This window comes from Zingiber officinale, chromosome 1B (assembly GCF_018446385.1).
Source record: "Zingiber officinale cultivar Zhangliang chromosome 1B, Zo_v1.1, whole genome shotgun sequence".
Classification (NCBI taxonomy): domain Eukaryota; kingdom Viridiplantae; phylum Streptophyta; class Magnoliopsida; order Zingiberales; family Zingiberaceae; genus Zingiber; species Zingiber officinale.
The window spans coordinates 23,302,228-23,328,250 of NC_055986.1; the positions used below are offsets into that span (position 1 = coordinate 23,302,228).

Genomic DNA, 26,023 nt, shown 5'->3' on the forward strand with positions numbered 1-26,023 from the left:
GTGTGCTCTTAATCCTAATATAATAACAAGTACATATATTTGATATTTATTTCTTTAATTTATCAATGGGTGAGATTTAGTTCGATGAATCAATAAGCCCGATAAGTTGGGAAATTGTATCACTTATAGTGTGTGTTGTTGATTATAGAAGGAAACTGTGTCCTAGAGATACTAGGTTGATAATGTCCTCAAGAGGAGCTCATAAGGATTGTCATGTTAAACCCTGCAGGTGGACTTAGTCTGACATGATGATAAGGTTGAGTGGTACTACTCTTGGACTAAGATATTAATTAAATGAGTTGTCAGTAACTCACTTAATTAGTGGACATTCGATATCTTAAACACAGGGAGACTAACACACTCATAATAAGAAGGAACCCAAAAATGTAATTTGGGATTGGTGCGGTAGTTCAATAATAGTTCTCTAGTGGAATGAATTATTATTGATAAAATTAAGTTGTGTGTTCGGGGCGAACACGGGATGCTTAATTTTATCGAGAGACCAAAATCAATTCCTCCTCTCGGTCCCTATCGTAGCCTCTTATTTATAGAGTACTATACCCACATATACCCACCTTCTATACCCACCTAAAGGGGGCCGGCCAAGCTAGCTTGGGAACCAAGCTAGGGTCGGCCTAAGCATGGGTTTAGGGTGGCCGGCCCTAGCTTGAACCCAAGCTAGAGGGGGCCGGCCATATTAAATTAAAAAGAATTTTTATTTTTATTTTTATTATGTGGAAGATATAATTTATTAAAGAGAATTAAAATTAAAATATCTCTCTTGTAAAATATCTACAAAAGATTAAAGAAAGAGATCTCTTTCCTTATTTGTAGATTGGTGAGATATTTTATTTTCTCTTTAAAAATTATTCACATGTTGTAAAATTAAAATTATAAAAAAAAATTTTTATCAACCATGAAGAGATTTTTGAAGAGAAATTTTATTTTTTTAAAAATTTCCGGAAACAAATTAGGAAGTTTTAATTTGTTGATTAAAACTTGTCTAAATTGTTTCCCCTTGATGTGGCCAGCCAATATAGATTAAATTGGGAAATTTTATTTTATTTTTCTCAATTAAATCATGTCAAGGAAATTAAGGAAATTTTATTGTAATTAAATTTCCTAATTTGCCTAGGCCAAGGAATATAAAAGAAGGGGTGGGGGTGCCTTCATGAGACACAACCTCTATTATTTCTCTCCCTCTTTTGTTCCTTGGTGTGGCCGGCCATCATCATCATCCTCTCCCTCTCTTCCTCTTGTGGTGGCCAAACCTCTCTCTCCCCTTAGAGCTCTTGCGGCGGCCGGATACTACTAGGAGAAGAAGAAGAAGAAGGAGAGAAAGCTTGCGTCTCTTGGAGCTTGGTTGGTGTTTTGTTCTTCATCCTTGGTAAAGCTTCTTTGTGGCCGAACCTAGCTAGGAGGAGAAGAAGGTGGTTGGTGGTTTCTCATCTCGGAAGATCGTTGCCCACACAACGTCCGAGGTTAGAAGAGGAATTCGGTAGAAGATCAAGAGGTCTTTCTAGAAGGTATAACTAGTAATTTTTCCTTTCCGCATCATGCTAGTTATTTATGGAAATAATACCAAATACAAGAGGCTTACGATTCTAGTATTTCGAATATGTTTTTCGATGTTGTGTTCTTTTGTTTTATTTTTCCTTGTGATTTGATTGTTCTTTTCGGTTAACCTAAAGTTATTTTAGGAAATTAAATATTAGCTTTCTATAAAAGGTTTTGTCTAGTCGGTGGTAGTTGCTCCCATATCCAAGAAGGCCATGTGCCTCGCCACGTCAGTACTGGGAACCAATTATGAAAATTAATATTTAATGGAATTAATAACTTAAGGTGATTTGGGTCGAACGTGTTAAGTTCCGCAGGAGACCCAAATCAAAACCTAAAAGAACGAATAGATTAAGTTTTGGATCAAACGTGTTAAGTTCCGCAGGCGATCCAAAATTTAATTTAAAAGAACACATGGTAGCTAGGAAAAGGTTCAGACCTTTGTACAAAATTTTTGTACAGTAGAACCTCTAGGTTTTCCGAGTAGCAACCAACATTGGTATCGAGACTTTTGCCTGTGTATTTGGTATTAGTTTAATTATGCACATGTCATACATAATTTAGGCAGGATAATAGTAGGATGTGCTAACTTTGTGGATGCAGGATCCAACTATTATGGCTTTTAGTTATTATGTGTGTGATTGGACCCTTAGACATGTCAAGGGCATTTATATGTGTGTGCATGATTGTATTAAATACAGCAGGAGCTGTATTTAGTTTTATTAGGATTTTATTTTTGATCTAGATACATGTACATTCCTTTTATGGAATATAGGATCAAAATGTAAAATTTTATTTATGTCACGGATCGAATATTGCAAAGCGTGGAACCTTCTAAGGACCAGAGGCGCAGCGGAACTAGGAGCAAGATGGATGCGACAGCTAGACCCGGTGGCGGTGGCCAAATATGGCAGCAGATTGGGATGACAACACACGGAGGACAACTAGAGATAAAAGCCATAATAGTTGAAAATTAGATTTTCTATTTCTTGCTTTTATATTGTGTTGTGTGTGTATGTTAGTTTACATGTTTAGTAGGCTAGCATAGTTAAAATTCCTCATTTATAAATAACTAAGTGGGAGAGGGATTTTTAAGTAAATCTCATGGTCTCCATTACTGGTTTGTAGGTGATGCAAACAAGCTTGCGCGTTGGCTCTGAGAGCCTTCCTCCATAACGGATGAGCTTGTTTGTGGATCACTAGAACAGACTTCCATTTTTGGATGACTATAGGAAGTTAATTAAGAGCGTGTGATCTTCCCCAACGGAAGGGGCATAATCTTATTAATGGACTTAGTGTCAAGTAATGGTATACACTTAGACACATCTAATAGTATCCTCCCCATCGGAGTCACTGCTATTATTTGTGTGACCAAAAGACACCAACTATTAATTTTATTTGTCAAAAAGTTAGGTTAACAAGATAATAAAATTAATGGGTTAAAACCCTCCTTTTACAAATGTCGAATTTGTATACGTCCACACTAACGTGGCATACAAAATTCACGGTGTTTTGAGGTGTTGGTTAATTTAAAATAGTATTGTTTGAGGAATCAATATTATTCTAAATTTAGAGTTCTGACCAAAAGTTATTTGTGATTCTTAGGATGACTTTCAACCCACTGTCCATCATACTTCAACAGAATAGACTTACTGGACCTAATTACATAGATTGGAAAAGGAACCTGGACATTGTTCTTACTTCTGAAAGCTATAAATTTGTATTGACTGAGCCTTGCCCTGAAGCACCTACTGGTGAATCTACCCAAGAGGAGATTGAATATCATAGGAAATGGGTAAAAGCAGATGAGATGGCGCGGTGTTACATTTTGGCTTCAATGTCAAATGTATTGCAACATCAGCATCAAGACTTACCAACAGCTTATGATATTATGAACAATCTCAAGGAACTCTTTGGTCATCAGGATAGGGCTTCTAGACAAGAAGCCATGAGAAAGATAATGACAGCCACTATGTAAGAAGGTACTCCTATGAGGGATCATATCCTAAAGATGATGGCTTATCTGAACGAGATACAGATTCTTGGAGGAGAAATTGATGGGGAAACCCAGATCGATATGATCCTCCAAACACTACCTAGAAGTTTTGAGCAATTCCGCCTGAATTACAATATGAATAAAAGGGTATATTCATTGGCGGAACTACTAACCAGGCAGCAGAAGGATTATTTCGTCACAATGCTCAAATTCACTATGCTGAAAATGGTTCTACTTCTAAGCCGAGAGGAAAGAAGAAGAAGAAACAAGTCGGTTCAGCAAAGAAAGTGAATAAGTCTCAGAGTACGGGATTTAAAGCTGGAGTGAAGAAGCCGAAGGGCAAGTGCTTCATCTGCAAGCAGGCAAGACATTGGAAGGCGGACTGTCCTCGTAGGAACCAAAACAAAGGTATATCTCATGCTCTAGTTGTTGAAACATGTTTAGCGGTGTTATCTACCAGCACCTGGTGTGTAGATACGGGAGCCACTGATCATGTCTGCAATTCCTTGCAGGGGTTCCAGGAAACCCGATGACTATCTGAAGGAGAAATTACCGTCTACATGGGCAATGCTACTAAGGTGGCAGCTGTTGCAGTGGGAGACGTCTACTTATCTTTTAGTAGAAATAGGAATTTGGTTTTAAGAAATTATCTTTATGTACCCAGTTTTAGAAAGAATTTAATTTCAGTTTCTAAACTGTTTTTAGATGGATATTCAGTTTCTTTCAGTAACGATGTAGTTATTAAAAGAAATAAAGTGATTATCTGTTCTGGTGCATTGGTTGGCAATTTGTATACTTTAAATCCAATTTCTTCCACAAAGTAAAACATGGAAATTTATAACTCATCTTCTAACTCTAATAAGAGAAAAGAACCTTCGGAAATGAACCAAGCATATCTTTGGCATCTAAGGCTTGGTCATATTAACTTAAGTAGGATTCAGAGGCTTATAGCTGATGGACTTTTGAGTTCGGTAGAGTTGGAAAATTTTCCAACTTGTGAATCTTGCTTGGAAGGTAAAATGACCAAGATGTCGTTCAAGGCCAAGGGGTATAGGGCCAAAGAAGTGTTGGAATTGGTTCATTCTGATTTGTGTGGTCCTATGTCTGTCCAGGCAAGAGGTGGTTTTGAATATTTTGTCTCTTTTATAGATGATTATTCAAGATACAGATATATTTACCTAATGCGCCGCAAGTCCGAGTGCTTTGATAAGTTCAAAGAATACAAAGTTGATATGGAGAAACGATTAGGTAAAAGTATCAAGACACTACGATCTGATCGTGGTGGCGAATACCTCTTAGGAGAGTTTAGGAATTACTTATCAGAGGCTGGGATTCAATCCCAATTGTCTGCACCTGGAACACCCCAATAGAATGGTGTAGCAAAATGAAGGAATAGGACTCTTATGGAGATGGTTAGATCGATGATGAGTTATTCAGAATTACCAAATTCGTTTTGGGGATATGCTCTGGAAACAGCAGTATACGTTCTGAACTTAGTACCTTCTAAATCAGTTTCTTCTACTCCCATAGAATTGTGGAATGGGCGAAAGCCCAGTCTAAAACATATTCGGATTTGGGGTAGTCCAGCACATGTGCTGAAACCAGATGCTGATAAGTTAGAATCCCGTACAGAAGTTCGCGTGTTTGTAGGATATCCCAAAGGAACGAAAGGTGGTTTATTTTATAGTCCTAAAGACCAGAAGGTCATTGTTAGCACCAATGCCCAGTTTTTAGAAGAAGACTATATAATGGATCACAAGCCCAATAGTAAACTTGTTTTAGAAGAACTAAGAGAGCACGTCTACTTTAGTACCAACAAGACAAGATGAAGTACCACAAGAGACTCGCAACACGTGTCACACATGATACACAACCACGAATGCCTCATCGTAGTGGGAGGGTTGTGAGGCACGAGAGATTCATGTTTTGGGAGAGTCTTCGACTTGATCCTGTAAACATGAACCTGATCCCTGGACATATGACGAAGCACTCCAAGATATATAGCATCTTGGCAAAAGGCGATGAATTCTGAAATAGAGTCTATGTACTCTAATAAGGTCTGGGAGCTTGTAGAACCACCTGATGGTGTAAAAGCCGTTGGATGCAAGTGGATCTACAAAAGGAAAAAGAGGGACAGACGGGAAGGTAGAAACTTTCAAAGCTAGGCTTGTTGCGAAAGGGTACACTCAGAAAGAGGGAATCGACTATGAGGAGACCTTTTCACCGGTAGCCATGCTTAAGTCTATCCGGATACTCTTATCCATTGCTGCTCATATGGATTATGAGATTTGGCAAATGGATGTCAAGACAGCTTTCCTTAATGGAAGTCTTGAAGAGAGCATCCATATGAAGCAACCAGAAGGGTTCATTGAAAAAGGCAAAGAGCATCTAGTGTGCAAGCTCAATCGGTCCATTTATGGACTAAAGCAAGCTTCAAGATCTTGAAACATCCGGTTTAATGAAGTAATCCAGTCATATGGATTTATTCAAAGTTCGGATGAGTCTTGTGTATATAAGAAGTGTAACGGAAACGTGGTGGTATTTCTTGTACTATACGTAGATGATATTTTGTTAATTGGCAACAATGTCAAGGTATTATCAGACATAAGGGTATGGTTGTCCAAACAATTTGATATGAAGGACTTAGGAGAGTGTGCACACATTCTTGGGATTAAAGTAATAAGGGATCGCAAGAAAAGAATGTTGTGTCTGTCCCAAGCTTCATATATAGATACAATCCTTGCTCGTTTTAGCATGCAGGATTCCAAGAAAGGTTTTTTACCTTTTAGGCATGGAATACCTCTATCTAAAGAGATGTCTCCTAAGACATCAAAGGAAATAGAAGACATGAAAGCAGTTCCTTATGCCTCGGCTGTAGGAAGCCTTATGTATGCAATGCTATGTACGAGACCTGATATTTGTTTCGCCGTGGGCATGGTCAGCAGATATCAGAGTAACCCTGGACAAGGACATTGGACTGCAGTAAAGCATATATTAAAGTACCTGAGAAGGACTAGAGATTATATGCTAGTTTACCAAGCAGACGATTTTGCTCCCTGTGGGTTACACGGATTCAGATTTCCAATCAGATAGGGACAACAGTAAGTCTACATCAGGCTATGTGTTTACTTTAGGAAGTGGAGCCATTTCATGGAGGAGTGTTAAGCAGAAATGCGTTTCAGACTCAACCATGGGTGAGTATGTAGCGACCTCGAGGCGCTAAAGAAGCAGATGGCTCGTGAACTTTCTAATGGACTTAGATGTGATTCTGGTTTGCCCAAAATCATCACAATTTATTGTGATAATAGCGGTGCGATTGCAAACTCGAAGGAACCACGAGCTCATAAGGCAAGTAAACATATAGGCAAGTACCACCCGATACGAGATATCGTGAAGCGAAGAGAAGTTGTCATCGCCAAGATTGCATCAGCAGATAACCCGAGATCCTTTCACTAAGGCCCTTCCAGTAAAGCTTTCGATCGGCATGTGGAGGAATGGGAATCGGATGTATGGAAGAAGATATGGCTTAGTCATTAGTATAAGTGGGAGATTGTTGGAGTGTATAAAGCCTAAGCTTTGTAAACATTCATTATGAATAAAGAATCACATTTGGTCAAATTGTCACATTTAGTTGTAGTTGTTCAATTAATTTATCTGTAGATAACATAGTATGTGGTGCCACATGCAGAAGATGATGTTATCACTATAAATTATAAACAGTAGCTCACAACCAAAATGGAAAGGAACAAACCATTAGAAGGTCGTAGTGTAATTAGGTATCAGTTTATCTTGACTGTATAATTACACTAGTACACTTAGAGTGTATTGAGTAGGACCATTTGAGGTCGTTTCTTTTATACTAACTTTATAAAGAAACAAAGACCTCGGTTATTATGGAAGTGTGTGCTCTTAATCCTAATATAATAACAAGCACATATATTTGATATTTATTTCTTTAATTTATCAATGGGTGAGATTTAGTTCGATGAATCAATAAGCCCGATAAGTTGGGAAATGGTATCACTTATAGTGTGTGTTGTTGATTATAGAAGGAAACTGTGTCCTAAAGATACTAGGTTGATAATGTCCTCAAGAGAAGCTCATAAGGATTATCATGTTAAACCCTGCAGGTAGACTTAGTCCGACATGATGATAAGGTTAAGTGGTACTATTCTTGGACTAAGATATTAATTAAATGAGTTGTCAGTAACTCACTTAATTAGTGGACATTCGATATCTTAAACACAGGGAGACTAACACACTCATAATAAGAAGGAACCCAAAAATGTAATTTGGGATTGGTGCGGTAGTTCAATAATAGTTCTCTAGTGGAATGAATTATTATTGATAAAATTAAGTTGTGTGTTCGGGGCGAACACGGGATGCTTAATTTTATCGAGAGACCAAAATCAATTCCTCCTCTCGGTCCCTATCGTAGCCTCTTATTTATAGAGTACTATACCCACCTATACCCACCTTCTATACCCACCTAAAGGGGGCCGGCCAAGCTAGCTTGGGAACCAAGCTAGGGTCGGCCTAAGCATGGGTTTAGGGTGGCCGGCCCTAGCTTGAACCCAAGCTAGAGGGGGCCGGCCATATTAAATTAAAAAGAATTTTAATTTTAATTTTTATTATGTGGAAGATATAATTTATTAAAGATAATTAAAATTAAAATATCTCTCTTGTAAAAGATCTACAAAAGATTAAAGAAAGAGATCTCTTTCCTTATTTGTAGATTGGTGAGATATTTTATTTTCTCTTTAAAAATTATTCACATGTTGTAAAATTAAAATTATAAAAATTTTCTTTTATCAACCATAAAGAGATTTTTGAAGAGAAATTTTATTTTTTTTAAAATTTCCGGAAACAAATTAGGAAGTTTTAATTTGTTGATTAAACTTGTCTAAATTGTTTCCCCTTGATGTGGCCGACCAATATAGATTAAATTGGGAGATTTTATTTTATTTTTCTCAATTAAATCATGTCAAGGAAATTAAGGAAATTTTATTGTAATTAAATTTCCTAATTTGCCTAGGCCAAGGAATATAAAAGAAGGGGTGGGGTGCATTCATGAGACACAACCTCTATTATTTCTCTCCCTCTTTTGTTCCTTGGTGTGGCCGGCCATCATCATCATCCTCTCCCTCTCTTCCTCTTGTGGTGGCCAAACCTCTCTCTCCCCTTGGAGCTCTTGCGGCGGCCGAATACTACTTGGAGAAGAAGAAGAAGAAGGAGAGAAAGCTTGCGTCTCTTGGAGCTTGGTTGGTGTTTTGTTCTTCATCCTTGGTAAAGCTTCTTTGTGGCCGAACCTAGCTAGGAGGAGAAGAATGTGGTTGGTGGTTTCTCATCTCGGAAGATCGTTGCCCACACAACGTCCGAGGTTAGAAGAGGAATACGGTAGAAGATCAAGAGGTCTTTCTAGAAGGTATAACTAGTAATTTTTCCTTTCCGCATCATGCTAGTTATTTATGGAAATAATACCAAATACAAGAGGCTTACGATTCTAGTATTTCGAATATGTTTTTCGATGTTGTGTTCTTTTGTTTTATTTTTCCTTGTGATTTGATTGTTCTTTTCGGTTAACCTAAAGTTATTTTAGGAAATTAAATATTAGCTTTCTATAAAAGGTTTTGTCTAGTCGGTGGTGGTTGCTCCCATATCCAAGAAGGCCATGTGCCTCGCCACGTCAGTACTGGGAACCAATTATGAAAATTAATATTTAATGGAATTAATAACTTAAGGTGATTTGGGTCGAACGTGTTAAGTTCCGCAGGAGACCCAAATCAAAACCTAAAAGAACGAATAGATTAAGTTTTGGATCAAACGTGTTAAGTTCCGCAGGCGATCCAAAATTTAATTTAAAAGTACACATGGTAGCTAGGAAAAGGTTCAGACCTTTGTACAAAATTTTTGTACAGTGGAACCTCTAGGTTTTCCGAGTAGCAACCAACAGCGCCTTCACCATTCCTTGTTGCACCAACAAGTCCTTGACCCTTCTCTGCTATAATCCAAAGTTTACGGTTTCATCAAACTTCACCATATCAAACTTCGCATAAGTCATCCCCGACATGTTGAAGAAATTCATCAAAAACCTGTAGCTCTGATACCAATTGTTCCACAAAGAGAGGATAACACCTCTCAACCTCTAAAGCGTGGAAGAAGAGGAAGAGAGAAAAGAGATCACGCAGAGCAACAAGATAAAGACGCACAAAAGGAGAGCAAACACGAGGAAGGAGAAAAAAGAAGAGTTACCGTGGTTCGCCTACGTGCCTACTCCAAAAAAGGTCAAAACTTTATTAGAATTCTCTCTGCACAAGAGAATCACATTACACGATTTTTATGATTATTGTTGTACAACAGGTTTACAATGACCTCTATAAATAATGCACAAATCCTAAACCCCGTAAAATCATAACAGAATTTTATTATGAAAAATCTTAACAAATTTTTCTTTCATAATATTCATCGTATTGACCTCATCTAATTTTATTATAAAAAATCTTAACAAATTTTTCTTTCATAATATTCATCGTATTGACCTCATCTAAATATGATCCATCAACATCTATTCATAACGGTGCGGTAGTTTGACGGTGATGTGCAATTCGTCGTCTCGATGACGATGAGCAAGTTCTAGTGGTTGGACAAGTATAGGTCAATATCCTGAAGCAGCTATTGCAGCAGGAGATCATCTACTTGGATGGCGACGGGGAGGTGCGGTACCATCGGAATAGATGGTGTGTCTGCTCTATTCCTTGGTTGGTGTCAAATTGTTCTTGTCATCGTGTCTCCTATTTTAATCCTCATTAATGGGAGTCACACGCATTTAATAATAAGCTCTCTAAAATAGCTTATAAGCTGTTTTGGAGCTTATAAACTCTTCAAATTTGTTTGGTAAAATTTTTTTCGAACAGCTTATAAGCTGTCAAAATAAGCTGTTTTGGAGCTTATAAGTTGTTTTTAAAAAAGTATGGAAGACCCTACTTTTTTAAAAAAGATCTTATTTTAATAATTTTTTCTCTAAAATATCCTTATATAATTTCATAAATCCTCATCTTATCCTCCATGAATTTTTATAAGTCTAATATTTTTTTATTTCCGCCGACTTTTCTTCCTAACGCTGTGTCATCTTCTCGGCCAATGCCTCTTTCCAATTTTCTCTCCCCCGATGCAAAAATTCGTCCAAAACCCTCTATTAATAAAAATCTCAAAATACTCTATTAATAGTATTATACCCTTTTTGATAATTTTATTAATAAAAAGATCTTATAATACCAAACACATCAATACCTTTAAGTTGATTGTAATAAGTTCACTCAAACACTTTAATAACTTATTTTTAAAATAAGATCTAACAACTTATAAGCTCCTAAAATAACTTATAAGTTATATGAGCTTATAAGCTATTTTTAATAAGTTTAGCCAAACATCCTCTTAATTTTTTAACTAGTCTGACCATTAAGATTTGTGGTCGTTTTATTATTGTAACTTTTCATTTTATATTAAACTTTGTAAAAAGATTATAAAATTAATTCTTAAATACAAAAAATGGTAAAATTTCCGAGGCTGATGTGTATTTCCGGAGAATAGATCTCTTGGATCACCTTTTTGTACTCCAGGAAATGTACTATTCGTATTTACGGTTGGATCATGATCGCAATCCGATCATAAATGGTTGTGATCCCTTCTTAGGTTCACCGTCTCCACCATGTTATAATTTTTGTTCGGAGCAGGTGGTCGGAGGTCACCCGAAGGCTTCCAGTGGTGGATAAATGATCAGGTTACTAGGCGACGAGCGAGGATGTCCTCCGGACGGCCTCCGATCGTCCGCTCCGAACAAAAACTATAACATGATAGGGACGATGAATCCAAGAAAAGATCATAACCAATTATGATCGAATCATGATTATAATCTAACTATAAATATGAGTGATACATCTCTTGGATAAAAAAAAATCGTCCAGGAAATCCTGCCTCGTATTTCCGAGTCTGAGGTGAAATTCATTTTAAATTTCCGAGGCTAAAGCTTACCGGTTTAACCTCGTTATCCAACCCGAACCTGAAGGCCCTGATACTTCGGCCTGCCGCTTGCGTTCCCTTCGAAGGGGGTTGCCATGGCACAGGTCACCGACGACGGCGGAGGGACGAATGAGGCGGGGGCGACCCGTGATTGGTCGGAGCTGACGCCAGTATGCCTGACGAACGTCTTCCACAGGCTGACTTTGGAGGATCGTTGGAAGGGGACGATGCTTGTCTCGCGATCTTGGCGGGACGCTTCGCGGGATCCGTCCCTCTTTGTTGCCCTGGACCTTGAGCCTATGTTCGAATTCGCGGGATCTTGTCGCTCTGACTGCGCTGAGTGGTGGACCCCGGCGTTCCAGAGGCGCGTTGACGCCATGCTCCGGTCCGCTGCCCTGTGGGCGGAAGGATCGCTGCAGGAGATCCGAGTTCGCCATTGTTCTGATGACTCCCTCTGCTTCGCTGCCGAGAGGTGAGATATTCGATTCCTTACTGCTTTATCATCATGTTTCGTTTTTTTTTTTTGTGCCCTAGAGTAATAACCTTGTGTTTGAGTTTGACTGATCTGCATCTGGTTTACCGTAAGAAAAGATTGAAATAGGAAATTCCGATATGTTTTATGATAATCTAAACTCCATATACAAGGATTCCTTTGAATCTTCATGATAAGGAAAAAAAAAACTGATTGCAATTTTTGCGTATTGATATCTGAGGTACATTATTGGTTCATTCACATAATGCACCTCTTTCTAAATTAAGCTTCTTCGGAACCAATTCCACAATAGAAATTAGTTTATCAAGAATTAAGACTAAAAAACAAGTCTTTGTAAAAAAAAAATACTTGTGTTGAATTTATAGCGAGCTTCGTAAAGGAATTCCATATGTCATGGACTTGAAGTCCAACATCATGCTTGTACTCATTACATGATCTAATATGGGAATAAAACTTGTTTTTGGTTAAAAATGGGTGGAATTTAATGGTAGAATATGGAATTTTCAATTTTCTTTTGGAAGATGAAATTTCTGTTCTAACAATTATTTTTCTACTCTCCTATATATGCACAATTTCACATTTAAAATTTCTAGCAAGAAATATAACCCAACTCTTATCATAGCTCAAGTTTCATCATTATGGGGCTTTGTCTGAGTAAGTTAAGCTCTTTAGCAATATCTATTTGGCTTATGAACTTGGTTAGACGACTATATTACACATAATCTAGTCTCAAGGCATACTAATGCAAGTAGTATATCTTGTAACTCTATATAATAGTAACACAATGTTTCATCCATTTCAACTTGGTATTAGAGTGAGTGCTCTCCTATGGCTAAGGTTTTCCTCTTCAAATCTCCTATGGGAGGCAGAGTTTGATATGACATGCAACCTGACCTACCTCCAGCTTAGTGTCCTTGTCATATACCCTTATTGCCAATTTTCTCCGTTTGGAAGCACTACGATGATCCTCATGACTACAACCATAGAGAAACCATTCTCCCTGTGTTGCAATCCAACTCTCCTGGCAACAATAACAGAATTCAAGTCATCAATGTTGCCGCCACAGACAAGGTGATGCATTAGTTGGCATAGGGACAAGGTAATGCTCCTCCACCCAAGCTGATCTATGTGGCACCTTATCTTGTGATGTCAACACCTTAGCTACTCATTGTCATCTTCATAACCCTCCATGCTTTCCATCTTTGCTCCTCTCCCCTTGCTGATGTTAAGGCCACCATTCTCATCATCTACCAACAGATTATCTCTGTCCCCAATGTCACTTCTCTTGTGAAAATCAGTTTCATTGCACGGGTGGGTGGGTGGGTGGGTGGGTGGGTGGGATGGCATGTTAGAAAAGAATAAAGCAAAAAATGAGGGAGCAACATAAAAAAAGCTCATTAAAAAGGAGTTTGAGATGACAAAAAGGAGTGATATTTAAAAAAAAATGTCAGAAGTGGCTTATAAAAGAGAGAGATGGTTGTGGTGATAAAAAAAACCCAACAAAAAAGGTGACCTCCTTCAAGATTTCTCTTTCCTTCTCCCTTCTCTTTTTCTCAATAACTTTGAGATTCAAATTTCACCAGTTATCCTTTTGTTTCTTTTTTTTCATCCAGTTGTGTTCATGATCTAAGATGAGATTAGTTATAGTCTATTGCTTCCATCATCTTCTCCTGTTGGTGGATTAATATGATTGGAAAATAAGTCTCCTATGGACATTCTCCCCTCTTTGGGTGGATGATTAAAATCCTAATCTTATTTATTTTTGCAATATATGTCTTCAGCACATGCAACTTCAAAAAGATACATCAGTATTTTTTATCCTTTTTTAGTATCCTCTTCTCTTCAGTAGGTGTCAGAACTTTATTTAGTCTTTTCAGACATCCATGTCTCTTGCTGTAATATCAATCCTTAGTGTCTCTTTTGATGTTAACTTTCGTTTCCCTATTCTATTTATTTTTCTCTGCAACGTCTCACAAGCCATCTCATTTTCACAAGTTTCAGAAGCTTTCATATCCTCAGTTTGAAGAGGAGTTAGAAGATAATATCTAAGCCCTTCTTATCACCAACTCCTCTTTAGATCACCCTTGACAACCATAGTCTAGCCAACGACTAAAGATCACTAACTGTTTTAGGGGTGCAATTACATGATTTGTAACGATATAATAATAATTTGATATTGCATCTCTTCAAATTTTTTTTATATGTTTCCTGTATTAATAATTTGATATTGCATCTCTTCAAGTTTTTTTTGTATGTTTCCTGTGTTAGTTAATTCATTTAAAAGGAACTTTTTTTATAAATGCCTTTCTGTGCCTATTGCACATGTGAATTTTGTGCTGTTTGCTGTTCTTGTTTTTAATTTACAGTGTGTGTTTCAGTGAGCTGTCTTTATTTTCATTGTTATGGTTAGTTACTCTTGTATTCACAAAGGAAATTCTCATAGCTTAAGGACACATTTCAATGGAGGTTATCTTTTGCCCATTTTACATGAGGTATGTAAGTGTAAGAAGAACAAACAGATTCCCACTTATGTTTCCATAACTAACATTATAAAAATCCAGGCGTATAAAGAACTCGACTTAGAGTATGTAAATTAGCAGCTGTGCTTTTTTTTGTATATAAAAAAAAAATGGCTAGGATATCCTCGTATTAATCTGATTGCAATTTTCGCGCGCTCTCTCTCTCTCTCTCTCTCTCTCTCTCTCTCTCTCTCTCTCTCTCTCATACATTAGCTGCGAATCAAGGCTACAGATAACATGGTTGTTAAATTAGAACTTTGATTTTTTACTATTTAACCAAAGGTTTCAAATACTTGTGTTTTTCAGATCACCAAATTTGCAGATCCTAACTATAAAGAGTAGCCAGAGTGTAACTGACAGGTCAATGTTCAAAATTGCATCTTCCTGTCCCATGCTTGTGGAATTAGACATAAGCAATTGCTATGAAGTTTCTTTCAAGTCAATTGAGGTGGTTGGGAAGGAATGTCCTAACCTTAAAGTTCTCAAAAGAAACTTCTTGAACTGGCTTGATCCTTCACAGCATTCTGGTATTGTTCCAAATGATTACTTAGGAGCCTGCCCTCAAGATGGAGACAGGGAGGCTATGACAATTGCAAAGTTCATGCCAAAACTGAAGCATGTTGAACTTCGTTTTTCTAAATTATCAGTTAGGGGCCTCGTTTCACTTTCAGAGGGATGTAGAGATCTAGAATTCTTGGATATCTCTGGCTGTGCAAATTTGACCTGTAGAGGGATAAAGAAAGCTTCTGCCTATTTGAAGAATCTTAAGACATTCATCAGGCCCAACTTCTACATTCCAAGATCTGTGTTTAATACAGAGAGATACGGTCATTGGAGGTTGTATGACGAAAGGTTCCAGACAAATGTTTTCCAGTTGTGATCGTAGCCTGTTCTCATCATTCTTTCTGATGAGACTGCAGTCTATTGTTGACTTTTATATCGTATTATTCTTCGAAAACAAAATTTGATGCTGTATAAATAAGTACTTATTGCTGAACTTTTGTCTACTTTTTTTAAGAGCCACATCTACTCTTGGATGGCAAGGCATTTCTCTTTCTTATGTGAAATTCTCTGGTATCATCATCTATACTGAGTTTTCTGTTTTCCTACTGCTACACTGTCCATCCTCCTTGGACTCTGGGATTGTGAATCAGCACCAAGGAACTGACCTGGATCCCATAAATTATTCTAACTACACTTTATCAACTTATTAAAATTATTTTAATTTGATCAAAATTGCTTTAAAATTGTTATACAATTGTAGAAACTATGGTCAATAGCTATGGCTCTAGCTGTTATATTAGTATTAAATCAATTTTAATTAAGTTAAAAGTCATGGCATAACATGCACAACAGAGATATCATGTGAAACACGGAATAAAATTTGTTAACACAAGAAATATCAGTTAAAATTGAAAAGAAAGAAAAGCAGTTGTTAAAATGGCATGCATAGCTACAATTAACCATCACACAACATTGAACAAGCTTAGAAACACAAGAAAGAAGCGTCATATAGACAGATCAAGATCCATATATTGTGTTCCTTTTTTTTCAAGGAAAAAATATTGAGACATCTTGATCTGAACTCGTAGGCTCCGATCATGGCTTAAACTTCTTGACTTCCAAAGCTTTGGCTTGGCACAGTGCCTTCTTAGCTCCCGACAAAACTGAACACGAATCTATAGCCACGCCAAAAGTGATCGCGAAATAGAGATAGATGGTGCACAGGATTGCCAAGAGCGTTAGCATCGTCAGGAGAAACCTGTGCCGCTGGAGCAGAATGGACCAACTATCAAATTCTTGGCCACCTATCGGCGACTGCTTCTCCGGTGGAGGTGATACAAGAATCACGGTTTGGCTTCTCCTATGAGGGGATGACAATGATTCAAGAACCATCTTTTTTTCAGGTCAAATTCCTGCTTGAAGAATAAAAAAAAAATATAGAAAGCAATTCTAAACAATGCTTAATTATTTTGCTAGGTGATTGAGCCAGAGAACCTTGAACTCTTCGAATTCCTGTTTAGGTCGATAAAGAGAACTGAAGAAAGGCAAAGAAGAAGAGGATGAAGGAAAATATTCAACCAAACAAATTGCGTTGTGAGGCAGTGGAACCAAGAGAGAACTGGGGAACCACCGAAGTATTCGCTTCGTGCTATAATGTTTGATGTCTATTTATAGACAAAGAGTTAAAGGTAGAACGTCCCTGTTTGTTTTAATTCATGTATTTGTTTCTTTGCTTTCTTTAGTGAGTGGTATATTTAGTGACGATAGTGAAGCTGGTGGATGGCAGAGGTATGATCTTGACTGCAAAAGATGGTGTCCTTCCACCAATTTGTTATGAATGAGTTAGGCCAGCATCCATGATCCATCGCCTTAGCATCCAATGATTTTTTTTTTCCACTTATAAAGTTTGGTGATAATTCAACTCTCAAGAGTCTAAACACCGGGGCTGATGCCAGATTTTAAGTTTGGGAGCCGGATTGTTGTGTTTCTTAGTCGTGCGATAACTTGCTCCGTGAGAGCGTTATTGCAGCCACATGATGGGCCCCTTGACGACCAATAACCTAAACCCCCTAATCTTATAGTAGATCTGTCCCCGCTAAAGAGGTTCAAGACTTTAAAAAATAGTGAAATTCATTTTACTAATGAATTTTTTTTAATGAACGGTTGACCTAGAAATGTTAAATTGATGGATTATTCATTATGAGTATTTCTTGATTTATTCTGATGACTAATAAAAAAAAATTTATGAAATTGAATAAGTCATTCAGGATTAATTAGGTAAACTGGATACTTGATACCAACTTAAAAATAAAATTCAAGATAATTCTAAATCAACTTCAATATGAAAATAAAATCCCAACTTATTATTATTATTATTATTATTATTATTATTATTATTATTATTATTATTATTATTATTATTCTAACCTGACTAGAGCTAAACTTTGATAATAATAATAATAAATCAACCCGACTAATCCTAAAATGAAGCCAAACTTTAACAAATGGACCAGAGACTAATTGTGATCAAGCTAAACCTGATTTAATAAATGAGATATACTCTTATTTATAAGTTTATTCTATTTTATCATTATTAATTAAATTTTCTTAACTTTTTTTTTAAGAATCAGGCAAGAAATTAGTTCATTTCTTTAATTGTTTTCTCTCCAGAACCGTGTACTTTCTACTAAGTAAATAACCTCTAAACTTCGTAGCCACATTTGTTTTTTTTTGTGCAGAAAATATTTAGAATTTTAACTTGACATTTATATGTTAAAACTAAAAGTAATATGCACTTGATTTCTTTAGTCAAGAAGTGTTTCTGATAGATGTTTAATTATGTTTGAATACGAAAATTCGACATGCTAAGGCTGCTATAAATATTCACATACTTTGTTTGACCTAGCACAGAAGCGCACACACGGTCTAGAACTTCAAATAATTATAAATGCAGTAACTTCAGTTTGTTTTTAACTGTATAATTTACATAAATGATGTAAAAATGATGATTACAACAGCAAGCTAAACATTGTTGGGCACAAAAAAAAGGTATACGGCTCAGGGCTTGATTGAAGACCTATAGGATTTGAAACATATGTCAAAAGTATTAAGACCCAAAATGTGTTACAAGTTAATTCGGCTAAGATCAGCCCACAGTAGCAGCCGTCGGGGCCGGCCAAGAAATCTAGCTTGCCATGTAGGCTCTTCGTTTTCATAAACAAAACCAGTCTTTCTGTACAAATTCTTTGCTGCTTCATTGTCAACGGCAACATGAACATAAAGATCATTTATGCCTGAAAAAATAGTAGGAATTTCGGTAAGTAAATATGGAGATGCAATAAAATCAAGAATAAATAAGGTGAAAATATATGGCGTTCTGATAAATGTACATCTGTGTATTGTGGATTTACCATGATTCCATTTTTAAGAAAATTATGAAATGACAGAGTAAAGACTTATAACACTTTTTCACTTTAATGTCATTGATACTAGATAACAAGTATTCTGAAAAATCCTAATAATTTCGATTTTGTCGAATTGGTGTCACAGAGGTCACATTCTCTCCAGTTGAATAGGAGAAATTCTAAGTTGTGGTTCGGATTTCTGACTGTGATCCAAGGCATGAAAGGAATCCATAGTAGCAAGAAGAATTCTATAAACCTCAAGATAACAGATGCTTTCTGGATATATGCTTCTTCATAAAGTGAGTCAGGGACCAGGCTACGAAGAACATGTGATTAGTGAAATTGCCACTTGGAATATTTTCCTGTTAAACCGATTAATGACCAAAGCAAATTTCATGAAGATGAATATCCAAGTCATGCAAGGCAAGCACTAAATGCATCAAACTAAAGGCACCCTGCACCTCTTTCGAAAATATTTTCAAATTGTGCTGGATTTATTAGGCCAACTAATAATTAATGTTGCTAGATAGCTAAGTGGCATCCTCCGTGAAGGATGACCGAGCACCTGAAGCAAACTAAAAAAAATAATTAAACAGGAAACTAAACTTGAAAGGAATCTAAATTTATGGGATTTGGGAATAAATTGTCCTTGATAAGTTTTACCAAACACAGAATAGATATTTATACTTAATCCACCATTAAATAGAAATTTCCTTATTTTCAAGAGATTTATTGCCAAGTGAAATGATGCAGGGTAGGTGAATTATTGAAACCAACACTAGGAAAACTTACCCCAAGAGTAGGCAACTATTTTAGATTTGGTAACTATTGCATATCCCAATCCATTTCTTTGCAGCTCACTGGCAACACACACATTACTTAGATATGCCCTCATCAGACTAGCTCCTGGGACCTGTTCATGTTTTCAATTGGCAGCTAAATTAATGTCTCCCTTAGGTGCAATCATGACTTAGACAAAAACATAATCAATAATATCAACATGTATAAATACAATAACAGCAGCAAATCAAGAGAGGATTGTTTAAGTTTTGGGGAAAAAAAGGAAGAACGATCTTTAATGTATAATATGTTGTCTCATTTCAGGAGAGAATCCATGGCAGGCAGTTGCACGACAGGAAATAATAGAAATAGTAGAGCTTAAAATTAAACCTTCTTTTGAAGTAATGTGGACCAAGAAAAGCTGTGAAATGAGTTCCTGTTGTGCGGTAAACGGTTGAACAACATCCGGTAGTTTTAAAACAAAGTTAACAACTTAAATTTGTTATTCATAGGGGGAAAAATAAGTTTCTATCCATCTTAAATCACATGAATGTAGATTAATGAAAATGGTGAAGAAATTTCCAGAGTTTAATTGAGACTGAAAAAATATTTTTTATAGAATAGTTAGAGAAAAAGGAGAACCTTTTATTCATGCTAATTGTGTAATAAAAGATAAGAACATCTAAAATCCTTAATGAAGGTATAATCCAAATATGCTTTGAGCAGAATGTACCTCAGGACGCTTTCCTGTCAATTCATCAGCCAATTTGATACATTGGTTAACATCTAGAGTTGCCACAACTATTCTTTCTTCTCCATTTTGAGAAAACTGCAAATTTATATTTAAAAAAAGTCCTGTGACCTTATTAATTTAAATAAAAATTATAATCTTGTGTTTTTATACATTACAAAGAAAGAAGAAATAACGAAAACTTTTTGGTTTATAGGAAAAACATCAATATTTCAGGAGAATAACTGACATGAGACCAAGCAATGAAATCAATAGAACAGAGACCTTAAAAGCCAAAATATCAGCACCTTTAATGTCCTCAGAAATTAGTATGATCCTTGAATAAGGAGTTTAATCTATCTATTCAAGAAGATAAATCTTGAGTATAACCAAATAAATAATCACCTTCTCATTAGAGATTTTGGGTTATGCAAGAATTAAATATTTAAAATGTATAAAAGGTAAAACCATTTTAGATTGCAGCTTAGTTATCCCTAGCAATTTCATCAATTGGCCGTGCAATTGCAAGTATTCCCATTTTGCATAAGTGTGAAAGATGAACTTCAAAAGAGGAAAATCAGCTAATATAATAAGCCACATCAAAGCATTGTTTTTTGTGAACATCAGGTTTAACTAAGTTAGGAAATTCCATATAAGATATATCTAATTGAAGTGGCATGTAAGTCATCCTGAAATGTAGGTTGTTGGGAAGTTGAGGTTCTTACTCATAGTCATTACGATGTTTCATACATATAATTCCATCAAGCAACAGTCCTCGACATTTCAAGAAAAACAGTCTCAATCATGAAGGGATTTCATATGAGCAAAGTTGAGGCATGATTAGCACATAAAAGATTCATCTTTTATGAAAACATTAAAATTTACTAATCAAGCTAGTTCCATAATTAAGCATCTCACAATTATGGCCTAATGGGATGGTGCAAGCTAGCGAAAAAGGTAGGGGTGTCAGACATTTTTGCCAAGGTATTCAGTTGAAAACCAATCTTCATCCACACGTGAAGGCATGATGACTCTCATGTATCTTTTTCAAAAAAAGAAATGAAGAAATAGAAGTTGCCGTAAAGGAATGAATTACATACACGAGCATAGAAAATTAGATTTAGATATGTTCAAGCATCCCAGCCCACCATGACCTTTTTTGAATATTACAACCCATGTCTAACATGCTTGACCGTTTCATATTTGGAAAGTAGCAGTATAGAATCATATGAGATCCTACATGACTATCTATCTATGCAGTACTTCCATTGATTTATAGCCATCAGTGTAACATTAGAGATGAAGGGAAGCCTTGGCGCAACGGTAAAGTTGTTGTCATGTGACCAAAAGGTCACGGGTTCGAATTTTGAAAACAACCTCTTGCAAAAAGCAGGATAAGACTGCGTACAATGGATCCTTCCCCGGGACCCGCATGGCGCGAGCTTCGTGCACCGGACTGCCCTTTTAGTGTAACATTAGAGATATTGAAGTTGATTCTATAGAACATATATGAGAATTAGCTTACTACACTAATAGCAATTCAATTTCACCGAATGATCTCCATACCTTACAAGCAGAACAAAGTTCATCAGCATGTCTTAAGGACGGCGATAATGGGAGAGTGGCATTTATGCAAGCAGCTCTTTTGAACCCTATTCTTTTACCATCAATGCGGTCTTTCAATGCTTGGAGCTCCCTTTCTTCCAGATGTCTACCCTGATCCTAATAGAACTTGAAAACCAATAGATAGCATCAGCACTATAGGGACCTCATTGCCCAATCAAACCTTTTTCTTAGTAAATAAAAAACGAATAGGGAACGACCACTAGGAAATAGATCGAAGGAAAGAACGCATTGCTCACCTCGCCGCCGGATGACTTGTAAAACTCATCGTAGAAGGTGCGGATCCTCAAGCGAACAGTGGCCAGGAGCTCTTCATCCGACTCGCACTCCTTCACGGAAAGAGAATCCACATCGAGGACTAGGGGTTCTTTCTCGCAGAGGCGGGAGGCAGCAGGCGTGGCGGCGCCTCCGCCAGGGACACGGGTGGCTCTGCACTGCGGAATCTGCGGGACAGAGACGAAGATGAGGGGCCGCAGGTGTTCCAGCTTAGCCGAAATGGTAGCTCTAGGTATAGAGTATGGACAGATGAGGCGGTGGCGGAGACGGATCGGAGATGAGCAGAAGGGGACGGAGAGGAGCAGGGGCGACGAGACGTCGGTGCAGGAGACCAGCGGCATCATCGCTCCGCCTTCTCCCTTCTCCCTTCTCCCTTCTCCCTTCTCCCTTCTCCCTTCGTTAATGCGTATGAACCACAAAAAGCGTAGTTGAGAGGTGAAAGGCATCGACAGAGATAAAAAACGATGCGTTGAGTGAACTCCAGCGCCATCGATTTTTTCTATTCCCATCATGAATAATAAATTGCTGTGCTGCTCGCGGCAAAAAATTAAAAAAAAAAAACTTTAATTATCAAAATGGTAAAAAGTAAAAAAAAAAAAGAAACATCTCTTAATTTTAAAAAGTTAAAAAAAAGACACTACCTTATTTTTCATATTAAAAATGATCTTGGACCAACTACAAAATAATTACTATAACATATTAAAAAATAATTTAATTTAATTTGAAATATTATAAAAAATTATTTATCAATTTAATCAATATAAATTAAATCTAATTAATATTATTTTTTTAAAATTAAAATTATTATATAATTTTAAAATAATTTTAAACATATCTGAATTTAATTAAGTTTTAAAAATTTTGGTCAGTTAATAAAAAAATCATATAAAAGTTATGATATTTTTTAATCAAACTGAATCTATTTATTTAATATATTATAGTAGGTACAGTGTATATTTTATGTTGAAATAAGAATATTTTCATGATGAAAAATATGCTAGTGTTGTTTTATATTTTTAAAAACAAGGGATAATTATTTTTTTTAACGATTCTCATAATTAAAGGCACTATTTTAAGTTTTTCCATAAATAATTGCTAATTTATAATTTTACAGTAGAATTTACTAGAAATTTAAAAAATTAAGAAAACAAAATGATAATCTCCTTTAGTCTCATTGATTATTCCTAGAGTGATCGGTCCGGTCTCATAGAAATTTTCCATCGACCAATCCAGAAGTTCAGCATCTTTTGATTGTAACCCTCCATTTGAAATTCTATAAATATGTCATAACTAGAAATTAAATCACGGATATCTGGATGATAATTTATAAGGGTACCAATTTGGGTGGGGTCGGATTGGATTGGGTCGAGTTGATTTTTTTTAACCCAATCTGAATCCAATCCGAACTCGAGTTCAACCTAAAACTCATAAACCCGAACGCGAACCTGACCAACCCAATCGACCCGAACCCGACCTGGATAATTCAAAAATTCAATTCAAAATGACTTTTTTTTTATTATTTTTTCTATAATTCTTCACTTTTATCTCAATATTCCATAATTATCATAGAAACATAATATTAATATACATAAAAACATCTTAATTTTTAAAATAAAATTCAATTTAACCTAAAAAAAAATCTACTAAACCTTATATTTAGGTCAATCTAAATTCGACCCGACTTAACTCAAAAAATTTTAACCCTCTAATTCGAAGTTGAAAATACCTAATCCGAACTTAATTTTATTTTTATCGACACAGATTGGATCGTCAAATTGGATTCATTTTTGATAACTTTAATAATTTAAATGTATCATAAATAGCCCCAGGATGAGAAGGAGCGGGAGAATAAAACAAGTTTGCTAAATATTTAAGAAATTAAGAAAAGAAAGATAAAAAGTGGGAGCTTAAAATAAATTCATTGTGTGCCGATAATTTAAGAAAATAAACCACATTCCTTTCTTTTTTACTTTTTCTTTACCAAATCCAATTGGGGAGAATAAAATAGAATGCAACTTCTGAGAAATATGCTCTTGGTTAGTTCAACTATCGAACTCATTGCCCCGGGTGACAATGCGAGCATCTTCTTAATTAATTAATTTATTTTTTATATATATTTAAGGGTTGAGTTTGAACACTGAGCTAACGGTGCGGTAGAGCATCCTCCTTCTTAATTGAGGAAAATAAAATAGAATACAACTTCTGAGAAATGTGCACTAAGTTAGTTCTACTATTGAACTTATTGTCCCGAGTCTTAGCTTTGTAAATTAATAAATAAATTTTTTTAATAAATAATTGATTTAAAAATATTAGATTGATAGATCATCCGTTGAATTAATGAATAAATTTTATTCAATAATCAGTTGATTCAAAAATATTGGACGGATAAATCATCCATTGCAAGCGCTTATTAATTGATTTATAAATATTGGACGGATAGATTATCCGTTATAAGTGCTTATTAGATGGCCCTGTAATTTTCTTTTAGCCTCGAGATTATGGTACAGCAATAGAGTATCCAGGTTGTTACTTAGGCACCCGCGATTTGAATCTCAACTATGACGAATTTGTAGTAATTTTTCCTTCAAATGGAGCACGTAACTAAAGGATATTAGGTTCTTGGGCCGCCAGCACTTTTCGATTTATCCTGATGGCCAGTGGAAAATTTCTGTGAGATTAGACCGATCATTCCAGACTCGACGTTACCTAGTCTAACTAATATATTTTTTTTATTAGATGGCTCTGTAGAAAATTTTTATAAGATTCAAATTAGTCAGCCTAGCAGAATAGCCGGTGCAAACTAATTTTTTTTTAAAGAAATTTAAAAACTATCAAACTCATTGGACTACTGAAAAACTCTAATTTTACCATTTGATACATACCTCATAAATTAAAACTTCAGTACATTGAAAAAAAAACCTTTAATTCTCTCTCTCTCTCTCTCTCTCTCTCTCTCTCTCTCTCTCTCTCTCTCTCTATATATATATATATATATATATATATATATAATAGAATTACAAGAGGTCTTACCAATAATTTCTCTCGGTGTCAGAGCATACGAACACCAAAAGCATGGATTGTTTTGAACAATAATTGTGAAGAAAATCCATAGAAAAATAAGAATGAGAGAAGAGAATATAAAGATTCAATGTAATTCGGCAACGTGTCTACTCCGCAACAGCAATAGAAAGAATTCTTTAATAGAATAGTGAATTAGGGTTACACATGTTCTATTTATACAACTTTGGCTATATAAAAGTGTTTAGATGAAAATATCCTATATTATTCGCATCCTAAATCACTCAAATAAAACATGACCTGGTTGTATCTCGTCATTTGTTCACCCTGGAATTCTAACACGAAGCTTCCTCCCACGATCGTATCCCGGTGCTCATTGTGCATTCCCTGCTCTCTCCAGAATGGATCACGATCATGTTCGATATGTGTCACATATACTTCAACAATCTTCATTTTGACGAGTATCCACCTCTTAGGAGAACAATGCACATCCGAGAACTCCACATGAAACACTGAGTTGAGATGCATCCCCTCTAGCAACTCGAGAAATTGATTAATTGTAATGTTTGAACTTCTATGTAGCAACTGTAGAATCGATGTACGTGAGATGGGGGTGAATCACGTGATTTTAAAAATATTTCTTTTCAATTTTAAAATTGAGCACGTAATGGAAACAAAATACGAACAAATTAAATAAAAAACACAACACAAGTGATTTTATTTGGTTCGGAGCTTTCAACGACTCATATTCCAAGACACGGGTCATTTGGATCTTTCCGATAGATAATCCACTAAATTCGAATCGAATACAAAGTATGAGGAACGTGTAACACCCTACACTTCCTTTAAGCAATAATATAAATGACTTGAAATAAACGTTACCAACACAAGGATGAAGAAGTCATGAGCTCAGGTGTTGGAGTTGATCTGTTTGCAGTGGGGTGAAGCAACGTTGTAGGGCAGTGATAACAAGTCTGTCACACTCGTAAAACAAATTAACAATGTATATTCTACTGAACCCCTTAACTACACAATTATGTTGTAATAATGAGCCCAGGATCGATCTCTCGAGGAATTAACAGTAGGATGTAATCTAGGATTGTA

At 36.0% G+C, this 26,023-nt stretch overlaps 2 protein-coding genes and 1 long non-coding RNA gene across 4 annotated transcripts; 1 reads left to right on the forward strand and 2 right to left on the reverse strand.

The window, feature by feature from the left end:
- Positions 1-11,602: 11,602 nt before the first annotated feature.
- Positions 11,603-15,689, forward strand: LOC122052762 (F-box protein SKIP1-like). The gene is made up of 2 exons (XM_042614461.1): positions 11,603-12,044; positions 14,891-15,689. Exons 1-2 carry the CDS (start codon positions 11,668-11,670, stop codon positions 15,462-15,464), a joined length of 951 nt encoding a protein of 316 aa, XP_042470395.1. The 5' UTR covers positions 11,603-11,667; the 3' UTR covers positions 15,465-15,689.
- A 349-nt stretch (positions 15,690-16,038) lies between these two features.
- LOC122046629 lies at positions 16,039-16,725 on the reverse strand. The gene is made up of 2 exons (XR_006130340.1): positions 16,583-16,725; positions 16,039-16,500 (listed from the first exon to the last, which is right to left on the reverse strand). It is a non-coding gene; the product is annotated as an uncharacterized LOC122046629 (long non-coding RNA).
- A 1,299-nt stretch (positions 16,726-18,024) lies between these two features.
- LOC122052771 lies at positions 18,025-22,342 on the reverse strand. 2 transcript variants are annotated; one of them, XR_006132091.1, is made up of 5 exons: positions 21,865-22,340; positions 21,569-21,733; positions 20,006-20,101; positions 19,285-19,405; positions 18,025-18,381 (listed from the first exon to the last, which is right to left on the reverse strand). XR_006132091.1 is itself a non-coding variant. In XM_042614473.1 (5 exons), the coding sequence occupies exons 1-5, from the start codon at positions 22,243-22,245 to the stop codon at positions 18,212-18,214; spliced, it is 924 nt and encodes a 307-aa protein (XP_042470407.1). In that variant the 5' UTR covers positions 22,246-22,342; the 3' UTR covers positions 18,025-18,211. The 2 variants fall into 2 exon arrangements, 1 of the variants encoding a protein (XP_042470407.1); XM_042614473.1 differs by having other exon boundaries at positions 21,569-21,724; positions 21,865-22,342.
- Positions 22,343-26,023: the final 3,681 nt, after the last annotated feature.